At 38.9% G+C, this 27237-nt stretch overlaps 1 protein-coding gene across 1 annotated transcript in view; it reads right to left on the bottom strand.

Annotated features, from left to right (window-relative positions):
* The window catches only part of LOC148860860 (organic solute transporter ostalpha protein (DUF300)), a 64623-nt gene extending 40395 nt beyond the window's left edge, over positions 1-24228 (bottom strand). The window contains exons 1-2 of the mRNA XM_088984698.1: positions 23886-24228; positions 20336-20409 (exon numbers count right to left, since the gene is read on the bottom strand). Of these exons, the coding sequence (XP_088840824.1) occupies positions 20336-20409; positions 23886-24032 (221 nt within the window). The 5' untranslated portion in view covers positions 24033-24228. The remainder of the gene's footprint in view (positions 1-20335; positions 20410-23885) is intronic.
* Positions 24229-27237: the final 3009 nt, after the last annotated feature.

The following is a 27237-nucleotide window of genomic DNA, read 5'->3' as shown; positions in this document are numbered from 1 at the left end:
AATCACTCGGACATCACATCAAACACCTGTACTGCACACCGCAGAATCATTCACCCACCAAAATACAAGGGCCGAAGTCACTCAGTCATTACATCAAACACTTGTTCTACACACTGCAGAACTGTTTACACACAAGGTCTAAGAGTTCACTTTTAAATATTCAGAATCATAGATACACCAATCAACACGACACAACCACCACCACACCACTGCTGTCGTGAACTTCAACAGTCGACAACTCTTCTTTCAGCACACATATGAGGTAAAACGAAGAAGAACACGACTGATATGCATATCAGTCACTCCAAACCTCCACAACAAACAAATTTTGAAGCAAAACACAGCATTCACAGTCTCTTACTTGGGCAAAAGACAGCAGTGTTCATACCTGTCCACATACAGCCCTCTTCGTACACTGAATAGAGGGTGTTTAGTACACCACCTCAACGACCACCACCACAACGACCGGAGGCATTCTCACCTCCAGGACCATAAAACGACAGCTCCTTTTCAGCCCCTTGTCGAACTTCCACTCAGGCCAGCTGAAGAATGAAGATGGCTGTAATAGTTGGCGGCGAACCCAAAAAGAAGACAGCAGCAAGAAAGAATGAAAAAAAAAAAAGAGGAGAACAAGACTTTACTGCTCTGCTACCATGTAAGTAAACCGTATTTGATTCTAGGTTGAAGTAGAGAAGAAGAAAGGAAAGAGAAAGAAGAAGAAGAAGAAGAAGAAGAAGAAGAAGAAGAAGAGAAGAGTTCGGCCAGACTAGAAGAGAGGAAAAATCACCTCCCCCTAGCCGACCCACTTGTATTTATTCCAAATAATAGAGTTACAAGAAAGACCATATTGTCCCTCATAAGAGATGGGACACATAATTTAAACTTAGATAAAATAGACCTTTCACTCTCAAACAGATAAATCAAAATGACCAAAATACCCCTAATCCGAGTATTCTAACAGTTATCAGACTGTTTGATAGCAAAAAGGCCCTTTTTGAAGTAGAAGAAGAGATAGCAGATTTACAGGCAATAGAAACTTGTGTCGGTCTGGTCTCCAAACTGCAATGGTAAGTATTTCTCAGACGATATGGTTTCGTTGAAGCTTTTGGGTCTCCCCTTCAATCTTTGGGTGGATAGAGTGTCCGAAGATATTGTGATTGCCATTGGAGGTTCACTAGTTGGTAGGGATACTTATGACCTGCAGGCTGCAAAAATGAAGATTTGGGGGGGGGGGGGGTCCTAAAGCCATCCCTAGATATGTGGAGGTAAGGCCGTGCAGGTGAATGATCGCTGGCGCAGGGTCTGGATTGCGACGGAAGTTGAAGTGTCTTTATGGAATACTAGCAGATTGCATGAGGAAGATGATGACGTGTCATGTAGATGTCCAGATGGAAGGAGTGAGGAAGTGGGAGGAGCTCAGAGAAGGGAAGAGGAAACAACCCCAAGCTCTGGAAACCTTCAAACGACAGACTCAAATTAAAAATAACTTTAAGGAGCTCAAAGAGAAGTACTGAAAAGTTGGTTGGGGCAGGCTTTGCCTTTTAGATTGTCGGGTCGGGCAGATAGGGTTGGATGGCCCAAGAGATGTGATACAAGTTTTTACTGGTGCAAGTACTCCAAATATTAAGTATGTGACCTCCAAAGCTTCGAGTGTTATAGACTTTGATTCTAGTCTATCTTCTCCTCCATTGAGGAGTGCTAGAAATTTTTGCATGTACCGTGGGAGTTCAAAAAGATTTCCTCAGGGTTGGTTGTCTATGGGAGGTAGAGTGGCGAGGAAGGTTAATGCGTCAAGTTTTAGGGCAAAGAAGGTTACAAATTTTAAACAAAAAACATCAAGGTTTTTCCACAATGATGCCAAGAAGGAGATCTAGGAGTAGGTGATCACGAAGTTCATGAGAAAGCAAGTTCGAAGTAGCTTCAAATGTTCAAAGGATGAAACAAGTCCAAAGAAGATAGCTCCTCAAGCATATCCACGGGATGAGGAAGAAGGTTGTTCACAAGAAAAGGTTTTAGCTAAGGACACAACTGTTAAATCGAAGATAGAAAATGTCAATTTTAGAAGGGGCAAAGGATGGTGACGGCTTGGCGGAAAAAGCCAAAATGGAAGAAATTTTTGATAGGGAAGGAAACACAAGAGAAAAGGTGTCTCGTCGTGTCAAGAAACAAGGCTCCTTCCTGTGATCTTAGTAGCAATGTAGTGGACCGGGAAGAAAGGAGAGGCATGAGTGACGAATGTTCCAAGAGGGCGAATGAAGAAGGATTGATGATATGGACGCGTATTGGGAGCAGCAGCAGCAATGATCCGGTGTTCTCATCCTATCCAATTCGGCAGCAACAGTCTTATCCATTCGGCATATTAGATTAGACTATCTTGTTATTCTTATCTTATTAAGTTAGTAGATTAGATTATCTTATCTTATTAGATTAGGATTAAGAGAGACTTATCTTATCTTATCAGTCTTATCTTATCAAGATAGAGTTGAAGGTCTCCCTATTCAGCAAGGAGTCTCCCTAAGAGCATGACTCTTCTAATCTCCTATTTAAGGAACCACTATTATTGAATAAAGGCATCCAAAATTTCGGTCAAAGAGAAGAGTAAAGGAGAGTTAGGGTGATCTCTTGGACAAATCACCCCTTAGGTCGCCATGATAGGGTCAACACGCAAAGGGAGGGGCAAGGGGAAACTAGAGATTCTCCTCGTGGACCGACCCGTGACGAGATCCTACGCCCAGGCCCTTAACATTTTGGTATCAGAGCAAGGCGTCATGGGTGATCTGGAGCAGCTGTCGTCCAGGGTCCATGAACTCGAGCACCGGCTCATGGAGACCAGCTCGAAAGTACGGGAAATCAAGGACAAAGTCAGGGAGCAATAGCGTCTGATGGAGTTATTCCTTTCTAGCAAAGAGAGGAACACAGAAGGGGTGACAGCCACTAGCGGCCGCTGACCAAATCTGCCGGCATTTTCTGGCGAACAGCAGTTCGGCAACCAGGGGGCCACAGTCATCCCCAAGTACAGCAGGTTAGAATTCTCGTCGTACAACGGCAACAGAGATCCCTTGGGCTGGCTATACCGGTGCAAGCAATTTTTTCGAAATCAACGGACAGACGACCGAGATAAGGTAAGCCTAACCGCCTTTCACTTAACAGAGGAAACGCAACTCTGGTTCTATCGAGCAACCCCTTAGGCAAGTTGATTAACCATAAAAAAAAAACCGACACGATGGCAGAATACCAGCGCCAGTTCTAGACCCTCCTTGCGAGGGCATCTTCAGTGCGACCGGACCAGCAGGTAGACATGTTCACCGCTGGGTTAGCAGAACCCCTACGGGTGGACGTGGAAATATAGAATCCCCCCAACCTGGTTACAGCCATGAATATAGATCGCGACTTCGAACGCGAACTGCAACTCAGCCGCGGAACCTTCAGTATGGGGCGGCCTCCATCAACATGGGCATCCCCAAAACCACTCGAAATGGCTCCATATTCAGTAGCCAGCCAAGAACAGAAGCCACAGACGAGCAACAATTCCAGATCAGCATCCGGTGTGGGGAGCAGCGTCGTTGCACCCCTATTAAGCACTTGTCTAGGGCTGAGATGGCGGAACGCAGGGCGAGGGGACAATGTTTTAATTGCGATGAACTCTACTCAGCAGGGCACAAGTGCAAGAGACTTTTCTACCTCCTGGTGAAACAAGAGGAAGATGAGGATGAACCCTATTCATTGGAACCCGATCCAGGAGGGCAAAGTCATTCCACCTTTCCGGGATTCCTAGACGGTGTTTCCCGACACCCATCCTGAATTCGAGCTTGAGGACAAGCTCGTAGTCCAAGAGGGGAGTAATGATGTGGGCGCGTATTGGGAGCAGTAGCAGCAATGATCCGGTGTTCTCATCCTATCCAATTCGGCAGCAACAGTCTTATCCATTTGGCATATTAGATTAGACTATCTTGTTATTCTTATCTTATTAAGTTAGTAGATTAGATTAGATTATCTTATTAGATTAGGATTAAGAAAGACTTATCTTATCTTATCAGTCTTATCTTATCAAGATAGAGTTGGAGGTCTCCCTATTCAGCAAGGAGTCTCCCTAAGAACAGGACTCTTGTAATCTCCTATTTAAGGAGCCACTATTATTGAATAAAGGCATCCAAAATTTCAGTCAAAGAGAAGAGTAAAGGAGAGTTAGGGTGATCTCTTGGACAAATCACCCCTTAAGTCGCCACAATAGGGTCAGCACGCAAAGGGAGGGGCAAGGGGAAACTAGAGGTTTTCCCCGTGGACCGACCCATAAAGGGATCCTACGCCCGGGCCCATAACAATTGAGGTCTTCAGTTGTTATAGGAAAGTTGGGATTGGATTCAGGCAGAAGAAGAACAGAAGCTACTTCGAAGGTGACCAACTTAGAAAATCCACAGGGAAGTTGAGAAAAACTAAAGCGTCCAGCAACGGGGAGATTGTTCATGTAACAAAGGTCTTCCATTGGCTCAAGCAAGGGTTGGTTGGGGATGGTCCTTGCTGCAGATTCAAAAGAATTTACAAGGGGAATGGAACAAAGGTCAAATCTAGAAATGAAAACTACATAATTGGCAATGGTGAAACTGTTTGTTCAGAAGAGGACTCAGGCAAGAAGGATCAGGACATCAATTCAAGCAATCAGAATGAAAAAGCACATACAAGGAAGAGGGAGGAAAGGAAATTTTATGACAGAGGAGGAAAGAATGAGGGACAAGTAGAAATATCTATTAGTAAGCTAACTAAACCCCCCCCCCCCCAATTGTTTTGCCACATTTTTTTTCTTAGTGTTTTTCAGAATAAAACAGGGAAGATGATTAGTGGAGGGCATGGAATTGGGGGACTATATTATCTAAATAGTGGTGGTGGATTGCTAGGTAGCATTTTAGTCGTCCCTTACTCCACTTCAGTAGCATTTCAGCCATTCCTCTCTTCAAAAGCTAAAGCCCTTAGTTCCTACTCCGAGTCATTTGTCTTCAATCTCCCTTTCCTTTACTCTATGGGCCTTTAGTTGTGTATTTCTATTTTTAGTATCTTGGTCCAAATCGATAAATTGGATGCTAGGGTTGTAGTGTGTCTTTCTTGGTTATTCTCGCACTCAAAAGGGCTATAGATGTGCAGCCCTACTTCAAAAAAAAAAAATCTTTATTTGTTCTGATGTTGCATTCTTTCTATTAAGATAATTGACAGAAAAGTTTAGACAAAAGAAGAGAGATCTTCACATGGTGTTAGGTGGTTAGGTGTGGTTAGTGGGTGATGGTCTTAGGTGGTTCAAAAGTTTTCTGGATGAAGCGATTCATTTCAAAAGTATCAACATATTGGAAAGAGAAGTTGAAGAAAGATGGAAGGGAATAAATTGTGGAGCGAAGAAAAAATTGTATGGGAGCCTTTGTATCGCTAACAGAATGGTATGGACAAAGATTAAAGAAGATAGTTTGCTTTCCTGAAGGGAGGTCTAAGAGATGGATAAGAAATAGCATAGCTCTTGCAAAATTTAATTGGAAACAAGCTGACAGAGGGTTCTTGTTTTGGAGAGAGATGCAATTAAGGAGAGACAAGGAGAAGGAATGAATGAGGGGGATGGAGAAAAATTAGAGAAGTTCAATCTGACAATGCTTTGTAATGTTGACACTCCCAAGGCTGTATTGAATGGAAATAGAGATGAAAGGAAAAAGTTGTTGATTGTGAAGTCATCAGAGGATGTCTCAAATGGGGGTTCATAAAGGAAACAATTAAGGTTTAAGATTGAGGATTTGATTTTTAACATCCCTTTTGGTGCTGATTTGGCTTTGCTAGACATTGGAACTGCTGGAGAAAATGTTTTCACAACATTGATCCCTTCAACAGAGGTGATGCTTCAAGTGGAAAGGTGGGTTCTTTCATGCAATGAATGAAGGCAGCATTAACACAAGTATATTGGCGTTACCTTCTAACTTGTGGACTAAAGCAATATAAGCGAAGATAGCTGATTTGTGTGGAGGTTTGATGGAAGCTTCAAACTGGAGTAGTGACATTGAGGTTGACTGGTGTGAAGCAAAGAGAATCCTTCACACGAGTGAAACCCAAACGAATGCCTGGTAGTACAAGGTATGGATCATTTTGAAAGTTGAATTGCATTTGTAGGGGCAAACCAGCATATGTTGATGATGATGACATCATAGGGGTGGATTCCACGTGACAAAAGATCAAGGGTAGTGAGGTAGGCTGGCAGAATGTAGCTGGGGAAGGGGACGAGGTTTTTCCATTATGTGGCAAATGGTAGGAGAAGAAAGAATTTCATCTAAAAATTGGAAGTTGAAGGAGCAGTTATATCCCACCCAGAAGAAATAGCAGTGGCCTTGGTAAATCATTTTAAATCTATTTTTAGAAAGCCTTTAAATGAGAGGGTTTGGTTGGAGGTTTTGGAATAGCCAACTCTAAGTGTAGAGAACAAAGAGTGGTTAGAGAAGAATTTTGATCTAGAGGAGATAAAGGAAGCAGAGCTCTCAATGGTTAGGATAAAAGCTCTAGGCTCAGATGGTTTCACATTGGCCTTTTATCAGGATTGTTGGGATATTGCAAAGTAGGATCTTGTGTTAGTTTTTTAAGAGTTTCACAGAAGGGGACTAATTAATTTGAGTCTGAACTCCACATTCATTGCTTTGGTCCCAAAGAAGAAAGAGGCATAACCAAAGGATTTTAGACCTATTAGCTTGGTGAATAGTCTGTACAAGATAATTGCAAAAGTGTTGTCTCTAAGGATAAAGAAAGTTCTTCCTACCATTATTGCACCCAACCAAGGAGCTTTTGTAAAGGGAAGGCAAATCACTGATCAAATCTTGATTGCAAATGAGAGTCTGGAGAGCACAAGGAAATCCAAGAAGAAGAGAGTGGTCTGCAAATTAAACTTAGAGAAGGCTTATGACCTAGTTGATTGGTCCTTTTTGTTGGAGGTGTTGAGAAGTTGTCTTTGGAGACAAATGGTGTAAATGGATCTAGGGTTGTGTTAGAGTTGCCACTATTCTATCTTGGTGAATGGAACTATGATGGACTTTTCCTACCAAGGAGACCCATTTTCCCCCTTTCTATTCACTTTGATTGCAGATGTCCTTGGGAGACTGATCCATAGAGATGACTAGAGGAACTTAATAAAAGGATGGAGAGTAGGAAGGGAGGAAGTACTGCTTACACACTTGCAGTTTGTAGATGACACAATCCTGTTTTGTGAAGGTCGGGACATAAATTGGATTGGTAATTTAAAATTGGCAATACAATTCTTTGAGCATATGTCTAATCTCAAGGTGAACTTTGATAAGACTTGTATGGTGAGAGTGAATTTGGAGAGGGAATTAAGTGAATATACAAGTATGTTAGGTTGTGCAATCTTGGATTGGCCTTTGATTTACTTAAACCTCCCCTTAGGAGATAATCCTAAGAATGAAAGCTTTTGGAACCCGGTAATGGAGAGATTTGAGAAAATGCTTGCTTCTTGAAGGAAAAATTCTCTCTCCTTATGGGGGAGAGTCACTTTGATTAGGTCTACCTTAGCCAACCTACCTGTTTACTTCTTGTCAATGTTTAAGATTCCCACAAAGGTCTGTAACATGTGGAAAAGTTAATGAAGGATTTTTTTTGTGGAAGCCAGGAGAGGAGAAGAGAGATCATAGAGTGAGTTCAGAGGTGATAACTAGATGTAAGAAGCTACGAGGTCTTGGGATTGGGAATATTAGGAAAAGAAACATGGCATTGGTGGGGAAATGGTTGTAGAGGTTTCCGTTGGAAAGGGACAAATTGTGGACAAAGATAGTAACTAGCATACATGGGTTGGAAGACAACGACTGGGATCCTGGAATTATGGCAAGGGCTACGAATGCTTCTCCTTGGAAAGCCATTCATGATCTACTTCCAATTTTCTCCCCTTGGATCAAGTACAGTTTGAACTCATGTAATAAAATAAAGTTTTGGGAGCAACCTTGGGTTGGGGACTTACCTCTAATGGACCAATTTCCCTTTTTGTATGCTTTGTCATATTTGAAAAATGGACCTATCTCCTCTTTCTTAGTTTCTTTAGAATCTACTTTTGGTTTTGGGTGGAACCTGGGCCTGAGAAGGGCAATTAGGGATACAGACTTAGGTTGTATTTTGTCTCTATTAGCTATCCTTGAAAATGTTTTCTTGGACCCTACTAAGGAAGACACCAGATTTTGGACCCCTTCCTCCTCAGGTACTTTCTCTTATGCCTTGTTTTTTGAGACCTTAATTCAGCCTCCTGCTCCTCTTGGGTTGTCCTTCCCTATTAAAGAGATTTGGAGCAAGCCCATTCCTCGGGTTGGTAGTTTTTGTTGGGAAACTTTCTTAGAAAGAATACACAAATGACTTGCTTCAAAAAAGAGACCCAATTCTTGTTTACATCCCAATAAGTGTGTACTCTCTGCAAAGTTGATGGGGAAACTGGTTACCACCTTATAGTTACTTGTCCAATTGCTAAAACTGTTTGGGAGTGGTCTTTCTCCCTTTTTGGGTGTGTTTGGAATCCCCCCGTGAGTGTGCAAAGTTTTTTCCATCCTTGGTTCTTTAGATGGCCTAAGAAAAGAGGTAAGAGTATGTAGAGAAGCATTAGGGCAGTAGTGTGTTGCTCCTTATGGGAAGAGAAACTCATGAATCTTTTCACACAAGGAAAGAACCATGGAAAACTTATTAGAATTGATACACTTAAGGGTAGCCCACTAGCTGAAATCTATGGAGTTGTTCTCAGATTATTCCGTGGCTGACTTGTTGAGAAATTGGAAAGAGATAGCTACCTCTGTCCAATGTAGAAGGACTCCTAGGCCATCTTGGTCCCCTCTTCCCTCCGGATTCATAAAACTGAATTTTTATGGTAGTAGCTTAAGGAATCCTAGGCCTTCTGGGATTGGGGGAGTGTTCAAGAAAGAGGATGGGGTTATTACTGCCACGTTCTCAGGCCCAATTGGAGAGGGTGACTCTCTTAGGGCTGAGATTCTTGCAGTTCTGGAAGGAATCCAAAGAGCAAGAAAATTAAACATCAAACGTTTGGTCATTGAAGGTGACTTGGAGGTAGTTATTAGTTGGCTGAAGGGAGACAACAGTGATTTGTGGAGCTACAGCAATGAAAGGAAAAAATTAAATGGCTGAGTAGGGATATTGAGGTGAAGTACAGCTGGGTGAAGAGATGTGCTAACTCAATTGCCGATGGGTTAGCCAAGCAAGGGGTGATTAGGGAATCTTTGTTTTGGGCTAATTTTTAGCTTCTTTCCTTGTTTTCTATTGATAGGGAGTTAAGACAGTTTATCTCCCCTTTTGTAACTATAGTTCCACAAAACTTCTTCATGAATAAAGCTCATTGTTATTGATCATAAAAAAAAGGCTGGTGGTTTAATGATTCTTGGGAAGGCGAAGGGACAAATGGGCAAGAAGATGTTAATTGTCAGAATCTATGAGGCTTTGTTGTGTTAGAATCATCTATTAAAGGGTAGTTTGGTCCTTTTGGTCTCACTTTAATTGAGTAGTGTTACGTCTTTTGTGTTTCACTGAGTGCTATGTCCCATACTTAATAAGGGGCATAACTGTCTTTGTACTTTATATTAGAAACAAATAAATATAATCTGGCCAGCTAGAGAAAATTGATTGAATCCTCTCTAGATTGAAGCAAGGGTTTTTCTCTCCCAACTCTTCTTTCTCTTCTCTCTCTTTCTTGCTTCTTCTATTCTTTTTCTCTCATTCTAGGACTGAAACCAGTGCAGATCAAATCAATAACATGGTATCAGAGCATTGGTAATTAGTCCAGAGATCAATCCTGAATTTTTCTTCGCCTCCTACTTTATTGCTCTGAAGCTATCTTGTCAATCCATTGGAGAACCAAAGAGGTACCAAAAAGGAATGATCGTTTTAGGAGGTTTTCATGCCTCCAGTTGGTGCTTAAGTGGGTGTTTCAGGTGGTTGGTAGAAACCCTCTAATCGATGATTCAAAGAGGGCTGTGTAATGGACAGATCAGTGCACAGTTGGTTTTTACAACATAATTGGCTTGGTTGTGTGGGTGTTGCAGGAAGAGAATAGATATAAACTGATTGTCAATCTACAGGTATGTGTATGAAGTGTTTCTTTGTGGTTGTGTGGTGCTGAAAGTGTGTGACAGCCTTGACTATTATTGCTGAAACTTGTGACAGTAGATGTTTTCATCAATAATTAGCCATTAGTGTAGTGTGGTGGGTGCCAAGTAGTGTGGTGTGATATATTAGTGAGTGGAAGTTTTTTTTTTTAATTGATGGCAGCTATAGGAGATAGTAGTGAACACAAATCTACTGTTATGATTCCCCCTGATTACCTGAATGTGCAATGACCTCTAGTATATTGAATGGTGAAAATTATCCACTTTGGGCTAAGTCCATGGAAGTCTTCCTTAGGGCTTAGAAGAAGGGGAAACATGTGAGAGGACAAATCCTCAGTTGATTCTCAAGAGTACAGTGAGTGTGCACAGATTATAACATGGTTGTGGAATAGCATGGAACCCAAAATAAGTGTGATTTTTATGTTTTTGGATACAGCCAAGGAGATTTGGAATCATGCTTTGAAACTTTACTCCAGAGTCTGGGCAAGACAATACAACAAAGATATACCAGCTTTACCAAGAGTACTTTAATCTACAACAAGGAAATCAAAGCCTTGAGGATGAAGAGGAAGAAGACGGGAAACAGGAAACAAGGTCTACATCGTCTACCTCGAGCTCCTCCAATCAATCGAACAATCCTGCTCAAGGTGGTTGTTAGTTATAGTGTCTTCCCCAAAAGAAACGGGCTCGGCTATCACCTGATCGTCGTAATCCGAGATGCGTTAAGCATAGTGAGATAGATAACCTGGATTTGGAAATTCTAATAGATGACAAAGAGTGCTCTGATTCAGACTCTAAAGAAACCCTTAGTCTGGGAAGTATTGATCTACAAAACTCAAAAGATATCTTCAAGGAGGAAAGTTTGAACACTGAGTTGTTTCCAAAGGAGGTATTGGATCCACTTGGCTTCAACAATGAGGAACAGACGAATAATTTGAGTCCCAACAGTGGTGAACAAAAATCTTCCCCTCCAGAAATTGTGTCGCACAAAGATCAGATGGTGTTAGAAGCTCTTATTGAGGTTCGGCAAAATACACTTCATCTAATAAATAAGCCTACTCCATTAAACCATCCTTCGCAGGATATCAGACCAGAGGAACGTGAATCAACTCTAACGCCTCACACAAGAAAACTTACAAAGGGTAAAGGCTAGAAGAGCTGATAGGCCCCTGGTGTCTAGGGGAGACTTAAAAATGCAATAAGATTCACAATTGAGTCAAATAATATCAGATAGGCCATCTTAACTAGTATGAGGAAGTTCAATGATTTCATCAATTCCTGTGAGTTATAAGAGCTTCCTTTACTACAGGCTATCTTCACTTGGTCCAATTTCCAAGAGAACCCAACTTGTTTGAAGTTACATAGATTTCTTTCCAATGAAGGTTGGAGAATCATTGGGGAGGTTTGATGGCTAAGGCTTTACCTCTTCCAACCACTGCCCTATAGAAGTAGGACAAGAACCACTTGGAACCGGACTCAGACCCTTCAGATTTGAGAATATGTTGTCAAGACATTCGGATTTTGTGAATAGGGTAAAGGAATGGTGGAGTGAAGAGATGAGGGGGTGAAATGGAAAAGGGTTAGATTCCATAAAAAGTTAAAAAGATTGAGATCCAAAATAAAAGAGTGGAATAGGGATCAATTTGGAAGAGTAGAGGAAACAAAAGCTACCTTACTAACTCAAATTGAGAATCTAGATGCAAGAGTCCCAAAGATTGATGGGTGGGCAAGATCGTGAAGTGAGATGGAAACTGAAAAAGGAACTAGAAGAGGTCCTATTGAGGGAGGAGATTTTGTGGAGACAAAAATCTAGGCATAAGTGGATTAAGGGAGGGGATGGGAACACCAAATTTTTTTCATGCTATGGCCAATGGGAGAAGAAAGAAAATTTTGATAGTAAATCTTGAGATCGATGAAGTTGACATAACTTCTCAAGAGGAGATTGCTAGTTGCATTAGGGCTCACTTCAAATCAATCTTTCAAAGATCTTTGGAGGATCGGACGAGAGTGGAGGACGAGGATTGGCCAATTTTGAATGAGATGGGTAGGGGATGGTTAGTAAGAACTATTGAAGAAGAGGAGATTAGACAAGTCATCTTCTCTATGGATAGAGCTAAGGATCCAAGACCAAATGGTTTAACAATGGCGTTTTATCAAGACTGCTCAAAGAAGATTTAATAGGGGTCATTAGAGAATTTGAGGACAAACATGTGGTGACTCCTTTAGTTAATGCTACATTCCTAGCTCTTGTTCCTAAAAAGATTGATGCTAAACATCCCAAAAATTTTAGGCCAATCAACCTAGTGACTAGCATTTATAAGATCTTGGCAAAAGTGCTCTCCAAGAGGATCACAACAGTTCTACCTTCTCTCATTAGTCAAGAACAAGGAACTTTTGTACAGGAGAGACAAATTATAGATCAGATCCTCATTGCAAATGAAAGTATGGAGGAAATGAGGAGATCAAACAGTCAAGGTTTCGTGTGCAAACTAGACTTAGAAAAGGTTTATGATCTAGTGGGTTGGAGTATTTTATTGGAGGTGTTAAGAAGGTGAGGCTTTAGGGACAAATGGTGTAATTGGATAAGTGGTTGCCTAACTTCCTGTCATTACTCGGTCTTAGTGAATGGAGTGGAGTGGTTAAGGATTTCTTCCTAGCCATTAGAGGCCTAAGATAAGGTGGCCCACTCTCTCTCCCTTCCTCTTCACGCTTGTTGCTGATGTGTTTAGTAAATTGACCTACCTTCAGTTTGTTGATGATATTATTATTTTTTGTTAGGGGAGTAACTTTAGCAAGGTGGACAATCTTAAGAATCTAATACAGGTCTTTGAGAATGCATCCAATTTGAAGATAAACTTTGATAAAAGTTGGGTGGATGGAATAAACTTGGAGAATGGGGAGGTAAGGTTCATTGCAGTTTGCTTAGGTTGTGCCACCTCTTCTTGGCCTTTGACCTACTTAGGGCTTCCCTTAGTGCTAACCCTAACGAGATAAGTTTCTAATCCCCTATTGTGGAGAAATTTGGGAAATATTAGGTGGCCTGGAAAAATAATTATGTCCCTATAGGGGTAGGGTGACCTTGATTAGAGAAACACTTGCCAACCTTCCAACCTACTTCCTTTCAGTCTTTAGGATTCCCCAAGGAGGCTAAGAAATTGGAAAAGGCAATTAGGGATTTCTTGTGGGAACCAGGAGAAGTGAAGAATGATCATCTAATCATATGGGAGATAGTCAATAAAAGTGAGAAAGAAGGGGGCTTGGGGTTACGAAACATAGTTCAGAAGAATGAAGCCCTATTAGGGAAGTGGCTATGGAGAATGGTCTCTGGAGAGGGAGAGATTATGGCATGAGGTGGTGTCAAGCATTCATGGTTGTTCAAAGAATGGTTGGGATGCCAGGATCTCGTCGGGCTACTCTGAAAACACCTTGGAAGGCTATACATGGTATTCTCCCTCACTTCCTTAGGTTTATCAGGTGTGAAGCTTGCTCTGGTATTTCTATTTAGTTCTGGGAGGATATTTGGGTGTGCAACGAACCCAGTGTTTTAAAAGCGCAAGGTGCAGGGGCCAAGTTGCGCCCGAGGTGCAAGGCACAAGGCGAGGCGCATGCCTTTTTGAAGCAATGTGCAAAAATAAAAAAAATGTCAAAAAATTTCAAAATAAAATCAAAAAATCACAAAAAAATATTAAACATAATATTAATAAAAAATATAAACTTAAGTTTTAAAATAAATGTTTTAAAAAACCTATTATCTAAAATTAAAATACATAAACATAACATGTAAAGCATATTCAAATGAAAATTTAAAACTAAAATCAAGCATATAAAACATTTTCAAGCATGTAAATCACTGAACCAATCCCTCAAAGATCTTTTCCCCTCTCTCTACTCTCTCCCTTTACAAAAATGAGCCAATTTGAAAGTGTCTCCCAAGTCCAATACTTCCCTTTGTCTTTAAATTGGGACTTTGGCTTTCGTAGGGGATCAAGAGATGATGAGTTATTTGTGTTTCTGAGTTGCTTCATTTACTTGAGTTGGTTTGTTTGGACCCCACTAAATCTGATCAAAGAGTTTGGACTCCTTTTCCAAAAGGCACCTTTACTTGTGCTTCTTTTCTAAAATCCCTTGATGCTAACCCTAACCCCCAGGTATTCCTTGTTAAAGAAGTTTGGATAAGACTTGTTCCCCACAAAATTGTTGTTTTCTGCTAGGAAGTTTTCTATGGGAAAATCAACACTTTGGAAAACTTGCAAAAGAGACCTTATCTTTGCCTCTCCCCTAACTGGTGCCTCCTATGTAAGGCCCAGAATGGGAACTGTTACCATCTACTGATTTCTTGCTCCTTTGTTGCAGCTTTATGGAGTTGGAACTTTAATTTATTTGGATGTAGGTGGAACCTGCTGTCTGATGTATGTTGTTTAATCCATCTACTCTTGGATGACACACGAGAAGAGGTAACATTATGTGAAAATGTATCAGGGCAGCTATCTTATGAACTGTTTGGGAGGAAAGGAATGCTAGAACCTCTGTGGAGAAGGAAAGAAATTTTGCTGAAGTGAAGGACTGTATCTTAACTAGAGTAACCCATTGGCTGAAGACCTTGGCCCTGTTTTCTGAATTCTCCTTCGATGATCTTTGGAGAAATTGGGTAGCAGTGGCTAATACCTCCACTAGGCAGAATAGAAGTGTGGTAGAGTGGGAACCTCCTCCAGAAGGTTTCATTAAATTGAACTTTGATAGGAACAGCCAAGGTAACCCCGAGCCTTCGGGTGTAGGGGTGTGCTAAGGAATAGGGACAGCAACATTATTTCCTTATTCTCAGGACCAGTGGGAGTGGGAGACTCTACAAGAGCTGAGTTACTAGCTGCTGTTTAAGGGATATAGATTGCCAACCAGCTTGGGGTGGAACATCTTCTAATTGCATGAGATTCTCAGGTGGTAGTAGGGTGGCTGTCAAACCCAAACATTGCCATTTGGGGCTATAGAGACCTCCTCAAAAAAGTGAAGTGGCTAACTAGTAATATGAGAGTTGATGTTAGATGGGTAACCAGGTTGGCTAATATTGTGGTTGATTCATTGGCCAAGCAAGGGGTTATATCCAGGGAAGGTCTTTTTTGGGCTACTTTGTAACTTATTCTAGTAAGTCTGAAAAGTTGTATCTAGCTATTCTAGAGAGGTTTCATCTTGTACCTCTCCTTGGGATGCTTGTACTCATCTTTGGTGATTAATAAAATTCATTCAATTATCAAAAAAAAAGGGGTGATTTAAGAACCCTTTATAAAAGTGATTTTCCCCCCAAAGAAGAGGTATTTGCCTTTCCAACCTGCCAACCTTCATTCAATGCGGTCAATAACAGGTTTCCAAACACGTAGAGCTGCTGCCCTAGCCCCAATGGGGAGCCCGAGATAAGAGAAAGGAACTCCCCAATGAGGCACCCTAAAGCCCCAGCACATTCCTCCAAGCAGGTCTGCTGAATTTCTCCCACCCCAATCATCACACTCTTACTTAGGTTGATTTTTAACCCCAAAAGCAGTTGGAAGTTTTTGGGGATTCTTCTCAAGTTGTAAGCTTGTTCTACAAATGCATCCATGAAGATTAAGGTATCATCGGCATATTGAAGATGAGAAATATAACCTGGCCAACTAGAGAGAATTGATTCAATCTTCTCCAGATCAAACCAAGGGTTTTTCTCTCCCAACTCTTCTTTTTCTTCTCTCTCAATCTTCCTTCTATTCTTTTTCTTTCTCATTCTAGGACTGAAACCAGTGCAGATCAAATCAATAACAGTTGCCCAAGCAGCAGAGCAATCCTTGAGGCCTTCAAGCTCGAGAAGTGGAAAACACTCAGCTTTTAGGGTAGGCTTTCAAGAAAGGAACCTTGACTCAAATTTTAATAACTCGATGTTGGGTCAACCAGAGGCAGGCAGACCATTAAAGAAAATTAGTGGCCACTTTAAAGGCTCACATGACATGATCACACCACTTGTATTTCCAACTTAATTGTGATGATAGATCGAGATCATGGTCTGTCTTTGTCCTCCTTTTGAAAAGGCCCGATATGTAAGAAATTGGTTGAGAATGGAATGTCACAAAAGTATAAAGATTCTCCATAAAAGGTAAAGATGGATTTGTCTGGTGTACATCTGTTAGTTACAAGGATAAAGAATAGAACAAAGAAAGATTTGGGAAAAGCAGCAGTGCATTAGATGAGAGAAAGGTATTTTGATTGTAGAGAGATTTTGGGCGGGTGGGTGGAAGTACGATAGATGAGCATTTATGCAGAACAAAAGAAGAAAGAAGCGGAGGAAAGAGTGGTAGTGGGTTGTAGTGGCGGAAAGGGGGAAGAAGAAAGAAGAGGGGGAGAGAGACGAGTTCGAGAAGAAAGAAAGGGGAGAGGTTTGGGGCAGGAAAAGAAAACTTAAATTTTTTTGGAGTCCACACTACCGTTAAGTCTAGATTCTGGACTCTCTTTTTTTTATCAGCAAGAAAATTTTTTAATTAATAACAGAGAAAAGTTACAATCAGTTACAATAGTTATAGGTTGCAGAAAAGCATTAATCTAATCTGCAACCACATAGAATCAGCTACAATTCTGCCCAGTACAAGGTAGATCTATTTGCCCCCTTGTTTTGCTAGGGTATCCGCCATCCCATTTGCGTTCCATTTGACCCTACCAAACTAAGGGTTGATCATCCTTGCAAGTATGTCAATTTCTCTGAAGATAAATTTGAGCTTCTAAGGTACTGATGTGATGTTTTTAGCCCAAGAAATGACCAGTAGTGAGCCTCCTTCTATTTCTAAGTCTGTTGTTCTTATCTGCTCAGCCATCTTTAGACTTGAAGTAGGGCTAGAGATTCAGCCTGTATTGAGTCACCAATACCTATTGGTCCTAAGAAGAGTGCCACCACAACACCCAGATGATTTCTAATCACACCCCCTATGCCTACCCTTCCTGGGTTACCAAAACAACTCCCATCAAAGTTTAGTTCTAGTTTCTTCAGTGTCGGTGGCTTCCATTCCACTCTCACAGTTACTTTGGGTGCATTTGTTTGTGCTACTTCAGCCCAACTTCTTAGAATCTCATTCGTGGAGAAATTTTTGAATAGCTCCATGGTCTTCACCCAATGTGCAGTTCTGATTTTTATGGCTTCAATAACTTCCTCCTTTGATTTACTTTTTTCAAAGAAAATTCTTAGGTTTCTTTCCTCCCATAGTCCATACTGTATCTGCTCTTACTGCCTTCCATGAGCACTTTCCTCTTTTCTTCTATTGTCTCAGGAAGGAGGGGCTGAAAAGGCTTACCACATCCTATGGGGGAGCCCATCTGCATCCAAAAAGAGAACAAACAACATTCCAAATATGAAATACCAGAAACAAAAGAGCAGAATAAAAGTAAGTGGGGTAGGGTTTCACCAAAATCCATACAAAGGACACACACATGAGGAGAGAGGCATTTGTTTGGCTTCCTTTTCTATAGTACATCACAAGTGTTAAACTTCCCTAGGCACACTTCCCAACAGAAAGCTTGTACTTTTGGAGGGATCAGTTTACACCAGATTTCTCTCACAGGGAAGTTCACCCCCATAGGATCAGATGAGTGAGCAAACCAAAGAAAGATGCACAAGAAAATAAACCATCAGGAGTTGGGGATCAAACTCTACTATCAACTATAGATTGGTCTAAGTAGACCCTTTCAAGTGTTGAGATCAAAAGCACTAGAGACTCACATTCATTTTTCCCTCAACCCTCTTCTGAATCCAAAATCCCAAGAGATACCCAAATCTGAAAACATACCAAACCTAGCAACAGGTTTGCTTTTAAGGTTTGATAAGGAGGAGAGGTCCAGGAATTTAACCATAAGAGGAATATCCCCAACCCAAAGATCTTCCCAAAATAAAACTTTATTGCCACAACCAACATCAAATCTGATAAATTGAAGAAAGGTTGGTAGTACCTCAAAGATTGCCTTCTAGGGAGAATTTGGAGCTGCACTGGAAACTAGTTTTGCATCACAGACATTATCTGCTTCACCATGAATGCTTTTAATGACCCTGTGCCACAACCTATTGGACGGGGTACAGAAAATCCTTTGTACCTCGGGTCCAAAGGATGCAAGTTCCTTCATATGTAGTTGCATCAAGCAACTTAACACACCAAGGTAGAAGACCATTGAAGGAAAGTAAACACACTAGTCCTAGTCATATGATCTGAAGTTTCAAAAACTACTAGTTAATAACCAACCTGTATCAAGTATGGGGCAACTATTCCCATGTATTTTGTTTGGGAGTCATTATTTACATGGTAAATTTAAGTTAGGCTTTTATTTGATTTAAGAGATTAAACTAGGTTTTATTTGTCAAGAACAACTCACTTTATCTAGAAGAATGGGATTCACATCAATGTAAGGTATTGAAAACCTTTGTATTGGGTATTTTATTTGAGTTTAGAAACTGTCTATTTATAAAATTTAATTAGATGGGCACATGTGTTTAAGTCATTGCTAATATGAATCCTCACCATTTGAAGTGAATTTTTTTTCTGATAGAGAAAATAACAACCCTCACAGTGAATACTTTTTTAAGAGTGGAGGCAACCACCCTTCCATGTGTATATGAGGAAGCTCTTAGAGTTTTTGGGAAATAAAGTACTGTATTAAAATGTAAATCAACTCATGTACAACAAGAAACTGTACACAGGGACCATATAAAAGCTGCCCCTGCAGCACTATACCCGCAAACCCTGTTTTACAAAATGATTACCATGTACAAAAAAGTAATTCAAGCCTATATACCCCTTGTTTTGCTACAAGAGTTACAATAGTGCCCAAAACAACTGTTACCTATATACCCCTTGTTTTGCTAGAGTATCGGCTATCCCATTTGCAATCCTTCTTACCCAATTGAAAGTAATGTTCAGCTCCTGTGTGATGCCCTCTATTTCCCTAAACTCATGCCTAAAGAACCATTGCACAAGCTGTTTACTCCTGACCCAAGAAATGATCAGTTTTGAGTCTCCCACTACTTCCAAGTGCTGGAAGCTTGATTAGCAAGAAGCTTTGCAGCAGCACTACCAGTTCAGCCTTTGGTGAATCTCACAATTCAGAGGGACCTGGGTTGCCTTGACTGCTCCTGTCGAAATTCAGCTTCAAAAAACCTTCAGAAGGGTGTGCCCAGCCTGCAGCGACCTTATATGGTATGTACGTTGCCTAGCACGGTAGCGACCTCTGACTTGGGCCAGCATTCGCTGCCAACCTATAGCTACCCCCAATTACATTTCTATTAGCCCTTCTCCCGGATCTCTAACCCCCTAACAAAACCGATTTCTAATCACTCCCTACCTGACCAGAGCATCTGAAAAGCTATTTGCCAATCTCTCTGTACATTTGAATGAAGCTCTTAGGTCCCTAACCAGGCTTCTTACCTCTCTCAATATGTGTCTGTATTGCCATGTACCTAGCTTGTTATTTCTAATCCAGTCAATCATGACTCTTAACTCTTAAAAATCAGAGGGGAGGTCGGGTTTTAGGGTCTCTTTTTCCAGTTAGGTGGTTTCTTATCACTTCCCTTGCAATCTCACTCTTTTTTTCTTCCTTAATAAGTTTTCTTTTTTATTTCTGACAAAAAAAATTGATTCTCAAGTCTCCTTCCACTAAAGTATTCATGTAGTTTAGAGTTTCCCCAAATTTCAACCCTTGATGAACTGCCAAGAGTTTTGCTAGAGTTGAATCTCCTTGTCCAATAGGTCCTGAGTAAATCACCAAGATGTCCCCAAGATGATACCTGAACACACCACTAATACCTAGTTTTTCTGTATTACCGCTACTGCAGATATCTTTTGAAGTACATGATTATACATAGTTTTTCTTATTAAATGTGCATCATCTTAATTATCAAAAAAAAAAAAAAAAGTGCATCTTCTTGCATCTTTGGGGTTCTACCATGATATCAGAAATCTATACAATTCTCTACACCACTTATCAAAAAATAAATAAAATAACAACAGTAAGAAAAAGGTAGAACTTTATTTCTCCACCACAGCATGCATGTATTGTAAGGAGATCTTAATATTATCCCTTTGATGATGATGATGATGATGATGATAATAATAATAATAATAATAATAGTCACTCTGATCACTATGATAAGTTAATTCTAAAATTGTATGTCCATAAATAACAAAATACAAGCACCACTAAATGAAAACAAAATTGCTTACACTTCTCGGATGGAATTGAAATAAATTGAGTTGTCATTTAAGATGAGGGATAAGAAGGACATAAGAGCATAAACCTGTCAAAAACAAAAAACAAAAGAATACAAAAAAAAATTAAACTTAACGGAACCAAAAAAAAATATTTCAGCTTGTATACACTATACTAACTCATGTAGCTTCTTTATCATTATAATGTGAAGGAATTTTAAAATTATATATACCCAATGTTGGTCCTGGTTATCATGGTCTTTCAGATGGTAGACTGGATAAAGACCTAATCTTTGGCATTGTCTTAAAAGGCCGTTAGTTGTTTAAAAGTCATATTCGAGAGGTTTTAGAATTTTAAAAACATGAAGATGAAATGACATCATTTTTCTTTCAGTTATTTTTTTAAGTTACCCATCCAACAAGACCAAAGTTTTGTAATTCGACATCTTTGGAGTGAGTTATGGCCATTTTACTGATAACATGTTAGTTTGTGATAGGATTTGAGTCTTTCTATTTTCTTAGTTAGCCTAGGAGTTGTTTTGGGTTTATTTAGTAGTAATACAATTGGAAGAGTATTATAATAGCTATTTTATGAGTTAGGGCCCTATTTGAGTTCCTCTATTGCTTAAATATGGGCTTACCTTAGTTTTTGTTAGAATAAATATGATATAGTGTAGAAACTGATTGGTAATTATTTTGGCAGTGAAGGACCTCTTTAATTTCTAGTTTTTACAACTTACAAATAAATGTGCTCTATGATAGGAGAATATCAACATTTTCTCTCTTTTTCCTTCTCTCTCTTTTAAGCTTTATCAAAGCAAGTATTATAATCAGATATGGACCTCTTCTTTCTTACTCCTACAATTTAAACCTAGAAGATTTGTTGTGCATTATACACCACATCTATGTTTATCAACTTATATGAAAGATACTATTCTATTTTTCTTCCGTTCACATGATAGTGCGATGAAGATCTAAATTGGAGTACAGATAAAGAGGGTTATGACTGCTGTATGGTAAACTAATGGTGATTGGGACTGTTTGAATAGTTTTTTATGATCAGATATGGTATATGATCCTAACAGAACAGAATGGTGAAACAGGACACATATAGCCAACCCCATAAAGATGGGGCAAGGTTGAGGAGGAGGAGGATAATATGGTGTATGATCCACCCTAGGTATCTCTCCCTATCATATTGAACCCTGTGTTTGGTTTCTTTTGAAGAACCTAGCACTTTAATTCACCCTGGAGTTGTTTTCCTTCCCCCTAAAGAGATGCAATTCCTTCCCCCAAGAAGAAACAGACCTACAGTTGCTTCCTAGAGGTAGGCCAAAGTAGTTCATTGGCCAATATGACACCATAGTCCCAAGGATACCAGAATACTTCCCAATAACTTCAAACCTGCCAGACTACTTTCATCAAGATCTATTCTCAAATTAGATAGTCTCTCAAAGCATCTAATCAATGATAACAGGTTTAACACTCCTTCCTCGCTCCTGTCTTGGCCAAAATGATGATATCATCTGTAAATTGCAGATGAGACACCAATCCTCTCTCCAAGACCACTCTAAAACCTCTAATTAAGGTGAAGAACAAAGGAATAATGGATCTCCCTGACAAAGACGTCACTTAGAAGGAAAAAGCATTGATCCACTCACTAATGCAATAATCAGTAGTTATCAAGCATTCCCTAATCCAGGTCTTCCATTTGTACCCAAAACCAACTTCTTAAGAATCCATTTCAAGAATGACAAATCATCATTATCACCACCACCAATCATTATTATTATATGTTCCCTCCAAAATCTGGTTTGCACACAAAGCCTTTATTCCTAGATCTTAGTATCTCTTCAACACATTCATTGGATATTAAAATCTGATTTGTTATTTGTCTCTCCTGAATGAGAGCTTCTTGGTAATGGGAAATAAGAGCGGTTATAAATCCCTCTCAATCTTACTGATAAGAACTTTAATATTACTTTATAGAAGCTCCTTATCAAAATGATTGGTCTGAAATCCTTTGTGTGTATTGCTTCCATATTGTTTACATTAAAGCTAAAAATTTTGCATTCAGCCCCACATTGAGAATGCCGTTAAATGAAATTCCACAAAAACTATAAGTAGATCCCTTTTGATAATCACCCAAACAGTCCTTATAGAAACCCATTGTAAATCCATCTGATCCTAGAGTTTTATCTTTATCCACCTCAAAAGTGACTTTCTGAATCATCTCCCTCAAAAAGCCTTTTTAGATTGAATGCTACATAACACTGTCGAGGTCTTCGATTTGTATCAGAACCGATGTTTTCCTATAAGACATGGCCAGAACCTTAAGCGTGTCTCCTTTTCTGTTAAGAAAACAATTCATTAAACAAGAATCATAAGCTTTTCTTTAAACAACTTTGGTTTCTTCCAAAATCTAAAACCCATCCAATCAACATTAACTTATTCAAAATTGGTTTTTTGGTATGAAAAGAGGGACATACGATGTAACCAAGCCTAGATTAATACAGTAAGACCACAAATATGAAATTAATGAAAAGATAATTCTGTACAATCCCTCTCTTTACAGGAAAGAGTGATTTACAAACCATCCTCCCCATTGTCTCTATTTGAACATACCAGTTATATTTCCTGTTAAGGGATTGGTTGCAAGCTTCAAGGTTTTCAGGTACCAGAAAAAACACTTGGAAGGAATTCCAGTCGTACTGCAACAAGCCAACAACATGCATAATCCCATCCACTACAACATCAATTGTGCCTTTCCATTGTACCTCCAGAAGCATCAGTTCACAATTCACTCAAAATTTCAGATAAAACCCAAACATAAATCACAAATAGTTGGTATTGTCATCAACCCCAAAAGATGCATAAGTAGCACTGTAGCACAAAAATTCTGACCCAACATTTCTATCTCTCATTTGTTCTCCATGACGTAACACACTCCTTATACCATATGCCTACAAAGGGTTCAGGGGATACGTCTTTCAATAGGGTTCAGGGGATACGTCTTTCAATAGGGTACTGAAGGGTGTGTTAGAGATAAGAAAGACAGTTGAGGACTTGAAGGGATGTCTGAATCAAGGGATATAAAGACGTAAAGGAGACTTCGAGCCGGGGACCAATACAATGGAAGATCGTTTCTGCTACAGACTTCAGCTTTTCACCAGAAAACCAGATTTGGCCAAGTTAGACTCCTCAGCTCCAGGAAACTCCAGATGCTCTTTTTATCGGATATGTGATATTCTGATTCAATATGTACTGAACAAAGCATACATCATGACAGTTAGTTAAGTTTCACCCAAGACAATCATTTCGTTGTCAGTCTCTGAAGCTGGAGAAACAATCATGGCTGGAGGAAAATAATATAGTAGGGTTCACCTGCTTGGGGAAGAAATGTTGTAACAGCTACATGATAAAAAGGATCAACAAAAACACCACCATAACCAACAAGAAACACTTAACAATATAAAAAAATAACACGTAATCAAAATTTCAAGCAAGTATAACATATAACGAAATATGCTAATAATTAGGGCTCAAGAAGAGTAAGACCACTTACAGGAACCATGAAGATGATACGAACAATGAACCGCTGATAAGTGGGTTCCGTATAATTCCTTAGGTGCCTGTAAATATGAAACACTGCTAAAGCGATAGCTCCAATCACACAAGGGAAAGCGATAATGACGAAGTAAATCGGTGCCATTTGCTCGCCGGAAACCAGTCAATTCACTTAGCCCCTCTTTCTCTGAAAAAAATCTAAGAGGGAAGCGTGGGAGGCGAGTCACTCACCACGGCGCCCGCACGGACCCCCTCGCCTCTAACCGTTCGCGCAAGTGGACTCTGTATTTTTAAAAGACTAAAATAACCCTACTCTGTTGCTAACTTGCTGTGGGCGTTCTTGTTTTTTATAGCACGTTATATTTAAGGGAAAATTCTCAATAAGTATCATGTGATTTGTGGTTAGTGCCACTTTGTTCCCTCAAACTTTAAAATGTGATAATTTTATACTCAAAATTTTTAAATGTGACAATCTAGTACCTTTCATTAGGTATCATTTGAAAAAGGCACAAATGTCCTTCAAGTGTCATTTAATTTTCTTTATCAACCATCTAAACATTAGTAAAAAATTAACAGTCTCAAATTCTTGCCTCTTCCATTCAAAAAAGTCGGGGTCACATTTGAGTGGGTATTCTAGTGACCCTGACGTTTTTGAATAGAAGAGGCAAGGATTTGGGACTGTTAATTTTTTGTCAATGTTTGGATGGCTGATAAAGAAAATTAGATGACAATCAAAGGTTATTTTGCATTTTTTTCAAGTGCCACTTAACGGTTGGTTAACATTTAGTTAACGATAGGTACTAGATTGTCACGTTTTGAAAGTTTGAGTATTGAATTATTGCAATTTAAATTTCGGGGACCAAAGTGGCGCTAGGCCCAAAGTACAAGGTACTAATCGAGAATTTTCCCTATATTTAATGACTAGTGGGACCCGTTGATGCATGGGATTTGTTAAGTAAAAGTGAAACATTTTATGATAAATATTATAAGGAATGAATGCAGTGTTTTTTTTAAATAATTATTTTTTATTTTAGTAATTTGTTACAAAAATTAGTAATATAGTAATTTAGATTAATTATGTTAATAATTTTTAACAAAAAAATAAATTATTACTAATTACTTAATAAAATAATTATTTTTTTCATAGTATCCATTAGTGTTTTGTTTTATTTATTTTACTTTATTATTGATTAAATGTTATAAATTTTTGTAAGTGTTACTTAAAGTGGGGCTTTAATTGATCATCGACTTGACCCAACCCCCTAAGTTGCACCCCTAAGAGCAATGTGGCATTTTAATTTAGACTAAACCAATGCATGCGTTACTTTTGTGGTTTTAACTACTTTTAGGGAAAAATTATTAATATTGATCCCAAAGGAGCCATGGGGAATGAGCTATCCCCATTGTGTTGCCTAATGAAACAAAAACATAAAAGATCCCTGACCAAATTTTGATAGTGTATGTCAATTTTATAGGTTGTCTAGCCTAGGGCCAACCCACGCCCCAAGCGTAACAATATTTGTTTAGGCTTGGGATAGGGATGGGCTTGCCCATGTTAATTATAAAAATATGATTTTTTATAAATTAAAAATTTTATTTAATTTTAATTTATAAAATATATAATTCTATTTATATATTAAGATAAAATTTGTTATCTAAATATATATGTATATAGCTTATAGGTTAAGCTTAGGGGTTAGCTTGGGTCGTGCATGCTAAGGCTATCAATGGACTCTGAAAATTTAATAGCCAATTTGACTCCAAATTTGGTTGTCTTGGATTTGAATGTAAGAACTAGCATCCAATTAATATTCAGATTATATGCAAATTTAACCCCAACCGATCCAACTAAAACCGAATCCAATAAAAAATTATATATATATATATATATATATATATATATATATATATATTATATATGTGTGTGTGTGTGTGTGTGTGTGTGTGTGTGTGTGTGTGTGTGGTATAATTATATAAAGTTAAAAAATATTTTCTTTATATTTATATAAATTTATTATACATGGATACCCCATGTATAATTTATATATATATATATATATATATATATATATATATATGTGTGTGTGTGTGTGTGTGTGTGTGTGTGTGTGTGTGGCGCGCGCACGCGTGCGTGTGTATGTTGTGGTATAATTATATATAAAAAATAATAATTTCTTTATATTTATATAAATTTATTATGCATGGATACTTTAAAAAATAATTGGTTTTTTTAAACCTTTTTTTATTTGTTTGGTCATTTTAAACACAATAAGATGGTTGGAGATTAAACTCATAGAGGATGCAAAACCCAACATAACAATGAGATGTAAAGGCGGTTCTAAAGATTTCATAATTGAATCTAATTTGAATATAATCTATTTACAATCCTACTACCTGCATCATGTGTGGGGTTTGTGTAAATCTAAGCTAGACCTAGCTAAGAAGAAAATAGTTGCTTGAGCCCAAAAATTTATAGGTCTAGCCTGGTTTAGGCTAAGTTATAAATGGTCATCCCCAAATAAGAGTCTTAAGACATTTATAATTATAAAGATTCATATATTTGATCGTTAAACTAGAAGGATACAATTTCGACACACTAGATTTAACCGCCACATCAGTTGTCCAACCTAGAATCTTAAGAGGGTAGGGACTGATGTCAACTCCTTACTTAACTCCATTGAAATACTTGTATCAATCAAACAGAGCCTAATAAACCCCAAAAGTTCAAAATACCAAACAGACTCCTACTTAAGACCAAAAATGACAAAATAGCTTTTAAAAGTTCATCAAATTTATGTTTTTTTGCCACTGTCAACCCCAAATACGGGGCAGCAACATCTAAGCCGAATTGAGCCGAATAGTACGAGGCTCGATGTCGAGATTGTTCTACAAGGCTCAAGCTCAGTTCGAGCCAGAACCTTGAGCTCAAGCTCGATTTGAGTAAAAAATTCATAAGCTCGAGCTCGAGCTCGGCTTGGCTTGAACTCCATTTTGGGAAAAAATATTTTATAAAAATAAAAAATTATATATAAAAATATTTTTTATTTGATATTTAAAAATTTAAGAATTATAATAACTAATAATTATAACATTTTTATTATATATATATTATTTCTATAATTTTATTGTATATATATATATATTTGAGCCGGCTCACGAACCTTACGAGCCAAGCTTTAGTAGGCTCGAGCTCAGCGCGTTTCATAATCGAGCCAATAAATTGGGCTCGAGTTTGGTTGAAACCGAACCGAGCTTTTTACGAGCCAAGCTTGAGCAGCTCGTGAAAAGCTCGGTTCGTTGCCACCCCTATCTAGCACACCCTAAGCTCCCATTGGATGCACAAAACCCAT

The sequence above is a fragment of the Nelumbo lutea genome, chromosome 4 (genome assembly GCF_056320005.1).
Source record: "Nelumbo lutea isolate HS-2025 chromosome 4, American lotus-T2T, whole genome shotgun sequence".
In the NCBI taxonomy this organism is placed as follows: Eukaryota; Viridiplantae; Streptophyta; class Magnoliopsida; order Proteales; family Nelumbonaceae; genus Nelumbo; species Nelumbo lutea.
This window is presented reverse-complemented; position numbering and strand designations above follow the sequence as displayed.